General features: G+C 38.2%; 2 protein-coding genes across 2 annotated transcripts; both read right to left on the minus strand.

The window, feature by feature from the left end:
- Window positions 1-564: 564 nt before the first annotated feature.
- OR13F1 (olfactory receptor family 13 subfamily F member 1) lies at window positions 565-1,417 on the minus strand. The gene is given in 2 exon segments (XM_087822553.1): window positions 565-1,273; window positions 1,275-1,417. Coding segments are annotated over 2 exon segments (852 nt in total).
- Window positions 1,418-7,756: 6,339 nt separating this feature from the next.
- On the minus strand, window positions 7,757-8,734 carry LOC107546601 (olfactory receptor 13C9). The gene has a single exon (XM_016225030.2). It carries the CDS (start codon window positions 8,711-8,713, stop codon window positions 7,757-7,759), a length of 957 nt encoding a protein of 318 aa, XP_016080516.1. The 5' UTR covers window positions 8,714-8,734.
- Between the last annotated feature and the right edge of the window lie 5,567 nt (window positions 8,735-14,301).

The following is a 14,301-nucleotide window of genomic DNA, read 5'->3' on the forward strand; positions in this document are numbered from 1 at the left end:
ACATCCAGTCCTCTGTGTGTGAGCATATCTATGTGTGTCTAAATTACTTCTTATAATGACACAACTCAGTCTGTAGGAAGGCCCACACTGACAGCCTCATTTTAACTTAATCACCCCTTTAAAGACCGTATCTCCAAATACAGACACCTCCTGTGGTACTGGGAGGTTAGAGCTTCAACATGAGAATTTTGGAGGGAAACAATTCAGCCTAAAATAGAGGCTAATCATAAATTTGCTTTTAAAACCTAGTAGCGTTATTATATTTGTATATCACACATATAAAATTTTGAATGCTCAATACACTAACCTTTAATATTTATTTTATAGTTATATTTACACTCTAGAACCCAGAAAAAAAATGGAAAAGTTTCACCAAGGGATCTACTTGTATAAGATTTCAGATATGTTTATTTAAAAGATATCTATATTATCTTAGAATCTCAGTGGTTGGTCAAGGGAGAGACTTAGAAAATCACACACCTCATTTAAAATGAGTGCCTTCTTCCATTGTCTCAAAGTTCTGGTGTAGACTGACCACTAAACGTTCCTTAACGTTTATCGGTATTATATGCTACGATGGATTAAAAGAGCACAAAGAGGGTTCCTAATTAGCAATTTTTTCACAGCCGCTTTCACCTCTTTGTTTCATAGACTATAAATGATAGGATTCAACATGGCGGTTAATCCAGCATATTCCAAAGTCATAAATTTATCTATTTCTTGTGAACCTACAGCCGAGGGCTTCCAGCACATGGAGAGAACTGTCCCATAGAACAAAACCGCCGCAGCCAGGTGGGCCACACATGTTGAAAAGGCTTTGCTTTGACCCTCTGCTGAGGTGATTCTTAGGATGTCAGAGAGAATGAACACATAAGAGATACAAGTGAGAAGCGTCGGCACAGGAAGAAGCATGCCGATCACCACAAGGATACACTGCACTTTGGAAGTGTCCACACAAACCACTTTCAGGACAGCCAGGATCTCATAGGCGAAATGACCAATGATGTTCTGTCCACAGAGAGAGTGATGCAGCACGGACACAGTTTCCACCTGGGAGGTGAGGCAGCCTGTGGCCCAGCAGCCAGCTGCAATCTGCATGCACAGCCTCTTGTTCATGGCGATGGGGTATCTCAGGGGGTTGTGCATGGCCACATATCAGTCATAGGCCATCACAGACAGGAGTGCACACTCAGTGGAGCCCATGGTAAGAGAGAAGTACGTTTGAGTGGCATATCCTGAGAAGGAGATGGCATTCTCCAGAGACAAAGTTTGCCAGCATTGGAGTGAAGGCAGAAGTGTACCAGGGGTCCAGAGAGGAGAGGTTGCTGAGGACAGAGTACATGGGGGGGTGTAGGCGGGAATCCAGGATGGTGGTGAAGATCAGAATAATATTACCCAACAAGGTGACCAGGGACATCGGCAAGCACAGCACGAATGTGGTGATTTCAGCTTTGGCGTATTAAGTCCCAGAAAAATAAAATTTGAAATGACTAAGTTTGTCTTGATCACTTTATTCCTTCTTGCTCATCTGTCATAGTGAATAAAAGTATACATTGTATATACTTAAAATTTTAAACTCTCTTAAGGGGTTTTTGTTAGGGGTACTTTAAAAGAATCATTATCCTGGCAATACCTATTTAATTATTCATTCATTCAGTCAACATTTACTGAGTACACTATAAGTCACTGAAGATCTAAAGCTACTCCCAGGCAACTCACAATAAAATATAAAACACAGTCAAGTAAATAAACAGTTACAATAAAATGATATAAGTATGCCCCAGGGTACTAGGCAGTCATGAAGAATCCTAACACTGTGTTGGGGGCACTGCTCAGTGAGACAGTTCGAGAACTGGTTTAATAAAAAAAAAAAAAATGTACTGGACCTCCTCAAGTTAAGGACCAGGGGAGATTTCTGGACAAAGAATTTTTGTTTTATAAAAGCTGCAACAAGAAAATATTTGGTTCCACTTCATAAAGCTGCAAATTGTGTAATATAACAGGTGGATATGCTGCACAGTGAAGAATAGAAATAGAAAACAGACAAGAGTCCACTCGCTATAATACTACTGATTTCTGCTTTCAAGAAGGCATTTCTGAATATGAAATAATCTTGAACCTATCCTTTCTTAGAAAGGAAATCATTTTCAAAGAAAGTATTTTATAATGCAAATCAAATTAATTGCAACGTATCTCACAATTCATCACATACAGCAACATGTTTAAGAACGACTGCCCTACAAGATGGAGTCCAAATGAAATCAATCACAAATACACAAGCCTCACTTTCTCATCGTGGCCTACTTCTCCAGCCTCATCTCCCGATACTCCACCTCCATACTCTGGTCTGAAACAACCACCTGCTTGTGGTCCCTCACACTGACCATGCCATTTTATATTTCTGTGGCTTTAATTTACAGTTCATTCACCTCGAGTGTCCTTCCTTCTCAGCTCCAATCTTGTCGCTCTTGAATATTTTATCCAATCACTAAAACTGTATGCTGTTGTGGCAAGGATACTTCATCCTTTCCCGCAATACTAGCAAAGTAACTACTCACATTTAAGATTTTTAATAACACAATGCTGCCTTGAACATGGTAAGTTTTTAATACATGTTAAAATAAGTACATTTTCACTATAGTCCTGTGTCAACAGAAAAGCCTGAAGACTTCTCAGCTTGTCATTTACATTTGCAATTAATGATCTGCAACATTAGAAAAAAACAACACAGCAGCAACTAGTTGCCTTAAGAAACAACGATGATGAGCTCTTATCTTTAAATATCTGATGTACAGTGAGGGGTAAAAACAATGACCACTTGTACTCCCAGAAGAGGTGGAAATGTTTTCCAATCACTGTCTGCAGGCAATTACAGCACTGTCCTCAGAGTGTGGGATTTGGGCTCTAAATCCAACTGAGCTACTTTTTGGTATGCAAAATTAGGCAAATCACTCGACCTCTTTGAAACCTGGTTTTCTAATCTATACAAGAAGGATGATCATCCATCCCGTGTGCAGATACCAGAGATCTAGATGAACTTCTTTTAAATTCTCTCTCTGCCACCCCAATTCCATGGTGTCTTCAAATTTTCCAGCAATCACAAAAAGTTCATGGTCTCCCTGCTTTCCAGAACCGCAATTGCCTGTATGCTGCTCCAGTGCTGGCCCACACCAGTTCTGATGAAATAACTCTGCACCTCTTCATAATCCATCAAAATTTCACCCCCCAATCCAATGGTGAATATGAACACTTTACTGATTCACCAGGAAGGTGAAATTTCTGGTCTCTAAAGTCCATTTTGGGCAGCACACACCCTTCCTTCCACTGAGGGTTTCTCTATTGGTCTTTCCCCAGCCAGAATCCAGTCTTCTTGCTCTACCTCAGGCTCCTGTCTCCCCTCTCCTTTCACTCTCTCCACCAGTCTCTGGTTCTCCCTTCCAGAAGTCTTTTCTCATGCATATCAAGTCCCCACCCACTCCCTTACCTGTATCTTACAGCCTCACCTTTCTCAAGTTATTTTAGTTATTTTCTCTTTCTCTAAAATTGATTTCTGACTACAGTACTAAAATAATTAAATGTTTTCCTACACACTCCCCTCTTTCAAATGTCAGAGCCAGAATCAACTCAGAGAACTTATAATCCAACCCTCTCAGTTTAAAGTTGACATATGCTTGGAGGAGTTCAATGTTTAAGGAAATGTTTAAGGTAAATGAGAAAAACTAGAGCATAATAATGCTAAAAATTCTACACTACAGCGAAGGGCAAAAATAGGCTTACAGTTGTTCATATGGAAATAATACAACAATTAATCAATAATAATAAACTCTGTTTCATGTACTTACAACTGTAAACCTACTTTTGTCCCACCCCGTATATTTATGATCCATTTCTTCAACTCAATATTTTCCTACCAATTAGTTCTTCTTTTTAAAGTAAACATCTCTGTTCTGGTTTCCTGGCCTAGCTGAGGCGCATCAATAAGTTTTGTAAATCTGAAAATACAGAGAGATGGGCAATGTCTGCGCCCATTTACCTTGGCACTTGTGATGAGCGCCTTCCTTTTGGTTAATGTACGTTTCAATAGTCAGACTTAGTTATCTTCAGCACAGTTTTTCTTCTGAACCTGGCACAGTGCTCAAAAGAGTAAAAGATTCTGAATTTTTAAATTATGAAAATACTCAACAAAAACTATACTCAAGTTGGCTGGCTGTACTAGGGTATTTTTATTCAGAAGACTGCAGTGAAAAACAATATGGATGTTCTTAGTTTGCAAAAATTCAACCCAAATCTTACCTGATTCACAAAGTTTCAACATGCATAGTTCCTATAAATTAAAAAATTTAAAATATCTTAAGAGATGTCATGACATGAAGATTTGTTCTGCCAAAACCACCACCTAGGATCTGCCCCAAAAAACTTCCAAAGGGTTACCCCTGGAACCTTAGTTCTACTAAACTCTCTTATTGCTCTTAGGGACTTTCCAACTCCCTTAACAATTTAATGTTGTGATTCTGAAAAATAAAGTTAAGAAACTTTCCAGTTCTCAAGGGTGTGATTCTCCAAGTTACATTAACTAATTCAGGACCCAAAATACTAGGCAATTCTTTTTAATTATTTTAAGTCATTTGGCCCAGTAAAAGACCTGATTCTTGAGCAGCATTTGAGTAAGCAGAACTGGAGGACACTATTTGCTTATTCCATTTGTACTGTAGATTGCCTCTGAATTATACAGAAAACATTGCAATTAATAGAACTGTAGAAATGCCTTCCTACAGAGCTTCTGAGCTTGTAACGTGACCCATTTATTTTCAGAAATCTTTCCAAATATCTCAGTTATCTGAGTAATAGAAGATAAAACATCCTTACTGAGCTTTTAAATGGCTGCAGAGTGAAGACAGGGCATTAATCAAAGGGATAATTTATTACTATCCAACGCCCCTTAAAAAGACTAAAGTTCCTAGTACAATGTTTGCAATTTTTTATAAAGATTGTATAATACCTGATGGTGTAGTGCATTAGAATGGGCTTAAAGTAAAAGTTATGGATTGAGGGCTAGCCCGTGTGGCTCAGTAGGTTGGAATGGCCTACTGTGCACTGCAAGGTTGTGGGTTCTATTCCTGGTCAGGGCACACACCTAGGTTGCGGGTTCTACCCCCTATCGGTGTGCAGACAGGAGGCAACTGATCGATGTATCCCTCTCACATGGATGTTTCTCCCTCTCTCTCTCCCTTCCTCCTTCTCTAAAATCAATACTTTTTTAAAAAAAAAAACAGAGTTATGGATTGCACCTCAGCTCAACTACTGATTAGCTAGGTGATCTTATACAGTCATGGTACATTAATTGCATTAATCACCCCAGTTATTCACTCCTTCCTAGGCCCCCCTAGTCTGGTTTTGGCCCTAGGCACATGACCTGATTTAGTCACTGGGGCATTAGCAAATATAACTCGAGCAGAGTCGCATAAACACTTGCACAATTCGGTTAGCCCTCCCTCTCCCACCTTCGCTACTGTCGTGAGCGTATGTCCAAGTTAGCCAGCTGGAGGGTGAAACGCACAGTAAGCACAGCTGGACTGCCCCAGTCACCACAGTTGAGGTCACCCTAGGTGAGTCAGCTGTCAGTCAGTCCTCAGCAAATTAGTGAGTCCCAAAACATGCCGACACAGAGCTGATCTGAGATGCAAAGATACTCTAGTAAAGGTCACCTGGCTCCAGCCCAGATAAACTATGATCTCATAGAATTTAATGTTTATTTTGGTATGCCACTAAAATTTTTATTATTATGTGGCATCATTGTAGTGATACAACACTCATGTAACAATAGATACATTATCCATCCAGCATTAATTCACTTGGGCCTTTACAATTCTTAAAAGGATCATAATTTTATTCATTTTTCTATCCTATTTTTATCCATTGAACATCCTGATTAGTACAAGCCCCCTACCTTTCTTTCTGGAAGCCTTACATTTTTACCTTTGATATTGACAAATACAATCTATCTGGAATTATTTTTTGTGTATAGTATGAGGCAAAGGTCAAAATTTACTTTTTACTATATGAATACTATTTGATTCAACATGATTTATGGAAAAGATCCCTTCACCACTGCACTGCAGTGTTACTTTTCACATAATCTAATTGACCATTTTTTTAGGAATCCGTTTTGGGCCTCTTGTTCAATTTTTTTTATTGAATTTATTGGGGTGATATTGGTTAATAAAATTATACACGTTTCAGGTATACAATTCTACAGTACATCATCTGTATATTGTATTGTGTGTTTACCACCCTAAGTCAGGGCTCTTTCCATCACCATTTATCCCCCCTTCACCCTCTTCTACCTCCCCCTGAGCCCCCTTCCCTCTGGCAATTGCCATACTTTGTCTGTGCCCATGAGTCTTTCTTTTTTATTCTTTGCTTAATCCCTTCACTGTTCTCACCCAGCCCCCAACCCCCCCCCCCAACAGCTGTCAATATGTTTTCTGTATCCATGAGTGTGTCTCCACTTTGCTAGTTTCTTTTGTTCATTAGATTCCACATATGAGTGAAATCATACGGTACTTGTCTTTCTCTGACTGGCTTAGTTCACTTAGTATGATACTCTCCAGATCCACCTATGCTGTCGCAAAAGGTAAGATTTTCTTTTTTATGGCTGCCGTATTCTGTTGTGCATGGATACATGGAACAGACTGACAGATGTAAGAGGAGGAGAGTGAGGGGGACTGGATAAAAGGAGGTGAAGCCAAAGAACATATATGCATAGCCCATGGAAACAGACAACACTATGGTGAAGGTTGGAAGGGAGGGGGAGGGTGATGAGGGCGGGGGGGGGGGCAAAGGGGAGGCTAAATGGGAGACATCTGTAATGTTGTCAACAACAACAAAAATCAAATGTATAAACCATTTAAAAGGTAGATCTAATAAAAACGTAGATTAATAACAAATTCCTCTTGGATCAGCAACATACTTAATGGATAAAGAGTCACTGGGACAGAGGAAAAGATGTAGCTCTTTTCAGTGAATATTTGACTCAAGCATTATTTCCATTTAATTTTCAAACAGCTTTAAAATCAGTTATGTGGTTCCAAGTCCAAAGCAGTTAGATCCCATGTATCAGAAGGTCTTTGGAAAGAAGACTACCACAGATACATTGAAAGTAGAAAAGAATAATAATTTAATGCTTCCTAGTTAGAGATAAACAAAAAGTTATAAAAATAACAGTATTTTAGAACCAAAAGGTTTAATAGTTTACAGCTACCTAGACAGAAGACAATCACCATTACATTACATATTTGAATAGACTCCAAATAAATTATTTCAGTAATTACAGTAATGGAAATTCTTAATTGTAAGTGAGTTCTAAAAGTCTGAAACCAGGTTTTATTCTTTGTTGTAAAGAAAATAAGGAAGTGTGAAATTGGTTTTGGAAATAATTGAATCAAAAACAATTTTTAGGTTTTAACACTAGGATAACATTTTTGTCTAGAAATTTCTCTCCCTGTTACACTCTCCCTCCACTTGCCCTCACAATCAAGCTTGTCATTAACGACAACAAGCTAACATTCACTGACTCCATGCCTAAAACACTGAAGTTTACTTACTTTCAATGTGCACTGCCCCAAAAATAATTATTTTAGAGCCTGAGAGCATTGAGAGGTAAATTTGACACAGCAGCAAGAACCTATCTATTTGACTCTGATTTCCTAACTGATTTCCTCATTGTGATTATAAAAATTACCTGTCCCTTCCCCACTTACTTGTTAAAAACGTTTCTTCTAAGTAGGTGTTTTACTGCCCCCTTCACATCTTTGTTTCTGAGACTATAGATTAAAGGATTCATCATGGGAGTGATCACCCCATAAAACATGGATATGAGTTTGTCAGTGGCATCCAAGTCATCTGAATTTAGTGTCTCTTTTGACTTGGGCTTCATGTACATGAAGAGAATGGTCCCGTAGAATATTATCACCACAGTCAGATGGGCTGAGCAAGTAGAGAAGGCTTTGTTTCTGCCGTCAGAAGTGCGAATTTTGAGGATGCTGGAGATGATGGATGAGTACGAGATGACAATCAAGAGCAGGGGCGTCAGTGTGAACAGTGTCGTAGCCACAAGCATGATGAACTCATTTTCTGAGATGTCAGCACAGGCCATCTTCATGACAGCCAGAATTTCACAGGAGAAATGATTGATGACATTGTTCTGGCAAAAGGTCAACTGTACCACAAGGGTAGTTTGAATGGCAGAGTTGATAAACCCTGCAAACCAGGACCCAGCTGCCATGGGCACGTAGGATTTCTTGCTCATGATGACAGGATATCTCAGAGGGTTACAGATGGCTACATACCGGTCAAAGGCCATCACACCCAGGAGCACACACTCTGTGGTCCCCATGGCCAAGCCAAGGAACATCTGTGCCGCGCAGCCAGAGAAGGAGATGGTCTTCCTTTCTGAGAGGAAGCTCACCAGAGTGGAGGGAATGGAGGTGGTAGTGTAGCAGATGTCCAAGAAGGAGAGGTTCCCCAGGAAGAAGTACATGGGGGTGTGAAGGTTGGAGTCCAAGATGCTAATTAAAATAAGGGTGCCATTGCCCAGAAGGATGACCACATACATTATTAAGATTAGCACAAAAAAAAGTAGCTCAAGCCTTGGGTAACCAGAAAGTCCCTTTAAAAAAAATTCCACCGGAATGGTTTGGTTTTCCCATTTCATTTTACTTTTTCTCTTTTACCTATAAATATACAAATAATTTCTTTACTAGGGTAACTCCAAGTTCACCAATGCATAAATATAAAAGTTTGCCATGAGCCCAATGAGAAGAAGGAAGAAAGAAAATAGGGAAGGGGAAGAAGAAGAAAAAATAGGAGAGGGGGTGAAGAAATAAACAATTTAGAAAGAGAAGCGTGAGGGAGAACCTATTGTATCTATTTCTCTTTCGGCACCAGCAGCTTCACATAGTTCCTCATCCAAACACCACAATCATTATCATTTTAAAGAAAAGAAAGTTATCTCAGTCAAACTAAGAGAGTTTATTTTAGCCTGAGGTCATATATTAACACGTAGCAAAGCCTAGGCTCAAACTCGAGCTTGCTTAGCTTCCATAACTACCTGGTTTTTTAATGAACTATAAAAGCAATCTGGAATGCATTATAGCAGAGACTGGGTTAACTTGTAAAGGCAACCTAGCTCCTAGGTCAGGGAAACTCACCTACTGCATATTAAAATGCTGAAAGAAGTGTGTCAGTCTGGTGGGAGAATGGTCAGTAATAAACCCAAGCAGCGTTTATTGACTGCCTGATCATCCAAGAAACAGGTCCAATTCATGTAAAGCCCAATAATACGAAGTCTTTTTGTTACAATGTAAATATCCTTTTTTTAGTGAGATACAATTTTTAAATTTTTATTTTCTACATAATCATACAGTAAAATTGATTTTGTCTATTTTAGTATACAGTTCTATGAATTTTAAAACATGTATACATTCATGTAACTATCACCATAATCGGAACATAAAACTTCAATCACCCTAAAACCTCCATTGTGCTATCTCTTTATAACCACCCTTTCCATCCACTCATAAATCCTGGAAAAGGCTAATATTTTTTTACCCCTACAGTTTTTCATTTTCCATAGTGTCATATAAATGGAAATATATGAGCCACTGGTGTCTGGCTTCTCTCACTTAGCATAAAGCCTCTGAGATTCATCCAAGTTGTTATTGCTGAGTAGTATTCCATTATATGGACGTAATAGTTTGTTTATCTACTTACCTGTTGAAAGACATTTGGGTTGTTTCTATTTTGGGGCAATTATGAATAGAGTTGCTATAAATATTTATGCCCAGATTTCTGTGCTAACAGTTTTTATTTTCTAGGGTAAATATCCACGAGTAGCATACTGGATAATATGAGACACGCACACTTAAGGTTATTAGAAACTGCCAAACAGTTTTCCAGAGTGGTTATCTCACTTTTGCACTCCTACCAGAAATGTATGAGATTCCAAGTTGCTTCCCATCCTCATCAACACTTGGTATCATCAGCATATATATTTTTTACACATTCTAATAGGTATGCAGTGATATTTCATCATAATTTTAATTTGCATTTCCCTAATAACTGTTTGGGAAATTTTTTCCATCCTTATGTTCTCTTTAGTAAATTGTCATTCATGTATTTTGCCCATTTTTAGTTGGGTTGTCTGTCTTCTTATTGTTGAGTTGAGAGTTCTTTACATATTCCGGCTATGCATCATTTATCAGATATATGACGCACATACTGTCTACCATTCTGTGACTTGTCTTCTCATTTTCCTAATATAAACACTTCTAGTTGCCACTTTAATTAGTTGCTTCTTAAGTCCAATTGAAAGAAAGACTATGACCAAAAGGACATCTTCCAAAAGTTCATTCACCCCTCTTACCTTGGGTCAAGGAATCGTCAAGGAAATAACCACTGTCATCACTCGGGGGTCAGAAATAGTAGGTTTTACATTCAAAGACCTTGACTCATAAAGTCTCAGGCCATTCCTTTAATCTTTCCTCAAAAATAGTGCTTCCCCACCTGCCCCCACAACACACACACACTGATTTCCAGCAATACCCTTGCCTTCTTCATGGACACAAAATCCACTGAAAGTGCTCTCATTCATTCACAAAGCAAACAGGCACTTAACATGTAGACCATTCTCCTTATTCAGGAAACTTGGCGGGAATCTTAGGTCTAAACTGAATCCTTTGGACATATTTCAACTAGCTTCTAATTACCCACATCTACCTTTGGTCATTAGTAGGGTACTTCTCCTTTCATCCTGTTTTGTCTTCATTTCAATCAATTCTACCTTTTATACTCTGAGATTCTTTTACACCCTAAAGATACATGCTTCTTTTACTCTGAGTCCAGATCACCTTCTTAATGCCAGCCACCCGACTCCCAGTTCCCTGGTAAATGATAACTGAAAAGCAATTTCGCTCTGTCTCACTAAGCAAGCTCCCTTTGTCTATTAAAAAGAACATGCATTATTTAGTGAAATTGAGATTTTTACTGACATGCAGAGATGTGCTTTAAAGCAAGTCCTTTCTACACAGAGTTTCTATAAACAACAGAAAACTTGTAGCATGAAGTCAAAGAATGCTAAAAATATTACAATACAATAAATACAACGACTCCCTCCACAGCCCCAACCCCAGAGAGGAGCAGGCAGCTATCAAGTTTGGAGGGAAACATGCTGTGAGATGGCTTTCACAATTAACAGAAAGAAGCCCAAGCACTGCCAGTGCTGCAGAATCAGCCACAGGGACTCCACGCCCTATTTCCCTAGCTCTGCTTCTTCCCAAGCCTATCCTGACTGGGGGTCTGCACCAGCTAAAAGCTGTAGCTTCAGTCCACACTGCTCCACTCAGTTCTCACTGAAAGCCTTTGGTCAGTGGACTGGACCAATGACAGGCCTCTGGCTTTGTGCAGAACACATAGACACACACTCTATGTGGTTTCTATATGGATTAAACCTGTCTATGGCCAGAAACGACTTCAGGGCTAGGAGTCCCTCATCCATGGCCCCTCTGCTTACAAGGCCAGTAATGAGCTATGTGACCTTGGGCAATTAACTTCTGTGTTTCAATATCCTTAACTATAACAGGAGATTTTAATAGCATCATTGTGGTGGTCTTGGGAGAGTAAGTAAAGCAATGCATGTAAAGCACTATTTTGGTTTCCTTCATCTCTCCTTGACTTGTCCTTTTTTCAAGTTCTTTTACATTTTTGTCCTTAGTTTCATGCTCTTAAAGAGTACCTTTAAATTTTTACAAAGACCTGTTCAGGTATATGATCTCTTCTTGCCCAACCAACCTACTAATTTTCATCCCATCTATGGTATGACCTGGATGCACATTATACAAAACTCTATTCACTTTGCAATGAAGGGAAGTATACAACTATAGCAAAGGTCAATGCCATTTAAAACAAGGAAATCACGGGTTGACATTATTTTAAAGAAAAGCTATTTCAATTCATTCATCTAAAAGTTAAATGACAATGTGTGTGTGTGTGTGTGTGTGTGTGTGTGTGTGTGTGACAAATACTATATCTAAAGTTACTATAGGAATACACTGCCAACAATAAAAAAAGAATTAAAAGTGCTCGAAACAATTCCCCAAATACTCATGCAAACATAACTATGAAAGTCAAAATTCTTTCCTGTTAGCTAAGAACTCACTGTTCCTCTTCATTTCCTTTTTACACAGATCAAAAGATGTATTCAAGAACACATAATAAAGTTTTCCTAATACCACCCTCAGTGGAGAGGCCCCAGGACAGGGACTGTCTGTCTGCTCATGATTAACACTGGACACACATTTGCTAACTGAACCAGAGAGAGCTGAATTGGTGCTATGAAGTATATCATTACAGAATCTAAACTTTGGTGACACAGCCTACTTTTCATTCTGGATCAAGAGCACAAGTTCACTGCCTACTGTACAGCAACTACATTGGACCAGTGAGAAATGACACCATTAGACACGAAGGCACTTGTACTAATGTAAGGAACCAGTAAACTATATTCTGACTAAATGAATCTTTATTCCCTGTAAGATAAATTCTAGACTTCAATATCCATCTTTTTGGATATTTAAATTACTGTGTATTGCAAATTACTTTTTGGTCATATTTGTTCATTTTTTTTATTTTCTTACTATATCCGAGAAAATCCTCTTAGAATTTTTTCAGTCCTGTTCTCCATACACTCTCTATGGTAAGAAATATTCTATCCCCAAACACATGGCCTATTTTCAACTCAGTTCATCGGGCTGACATCCCCTTGGATTTATGTTATTAGTATGTTTTCAACAATTACCTCTAAATGGAAGGTCCACTCACCTCCTAGATTGCAACACACAGCAGGTTGTTTTGCCCTGATCTTCTATTTCCAGCCTTTTGTACAAAATTTTCTATGAGGTTGATGAACTTCCGAAGCTGCTACCACTGAGAGGCCACAGTGTCACAGGGCTTGTTGTCTGGAAAACATTGATGGCAAAGGTACTATTTCAAAATTGTTTTAAAACCTATACAGTACAACCAAATATTATTGATTACAAAGGAAGTATATTTTGGTTCTGTTGGTTCAAAGTAAGAAGAAAATAAATATTTGAGAATATGGAAGATTTCATTTGCCCTTCAAGCCCAGGTGGAAATATTGTCCCATTCTGAAGACCAAGGAAATTCTCCAAAGAATCACCTCCAGGCTCAGGAAGGCCATTTAAATATTTCTTGCTCTTGGGGATTTATGCAATTTTCTAAGCCATAACTTTAAGTTGCTTCAGAGAAAAGATGTTCAAAACTTTTAAAAACTTCAAGAATAATCCCCTAAAGACTTAATTATATTAGATCCATTACATTATTTCAAATAACCAATCAGAAGTCTTGAGGATGTATCTTATCCCATTCTCAGTCTATAATTGGATACTGCTGGAATCCTCAATCCAAACATATTCTAATAGCTTTTTCCAGACTTTTATTCATCCTACCATGACTTGTTGATAATATAGTAGAAAGACCTCATCTAGGTACATTAACTCTTGGTTATTTATTAATAAGAATAAAAACATAAGGTTCTAGACATTATTATAAGAATTTTATGTATATATTGATATTTAATTTGAATTTGTTAAATTAGTGAGAGAAGACAGAAAGGGTTTTATTTTACAAAATAATATAAAATTTATTGCATTTGACTCAAACTCCTCATTTACATGTGCTCATGTGAATATGAGTGGCACTTTAAAATTCACAATAAATTCAGAAATTTTGAAGTCATACAATGAAAGTGTAGGAGCCATCAAGCTATTCAGTTTTCTTATTATAACTCTACAACATAATTTGTAACTCAGTCCCACTCCATACTGCAGGAATCTCCACAGAATTCACCTAAACAGATATACCTATTACCCAGGTTAATTGGCGTAAAATCATCATCTATCTAATTTAAACAATTAAGATGTACTCTCAGTCATATTCTGTTTCTACAGGCAGTGTTCTCCTTTCTTGAACTGCTTGACCCAAACAAGGAATGCAATTTTTTCACCACAAAACCACTAATCCAGGCAAAATAGACTTTGACTATATGTCTAAAAATAACGGGGGGGGGGTGAAAATCATAGCACTGAACAGGACACAAGGTAAAACTCGTGTTCAACATTGTTTCTGAAATTCAGTGACCTGCTCATAAGAAATTGCTTCCTGGACATCTTTCTAAGCTTTCTTTCCAAGAAATGGTGTTTCTTAAGATATCATTGATCCTCTGAT

Source organism: Miniopterus natalensis, chromosome 12 (genome assembly GCF_054644295.1).
Source record: "Miniopterus natalensis isolate mMinNat1 chromosome 12, mMinNat1.hap1, whole genome shotgun sequence".
Taxonomy (NCBI): Eukaryota; Metazoa; Chordata; class Mammalia; order Chiroptera; family Miniopteridae; genus Miniopterus; species Miniopterus natalensis.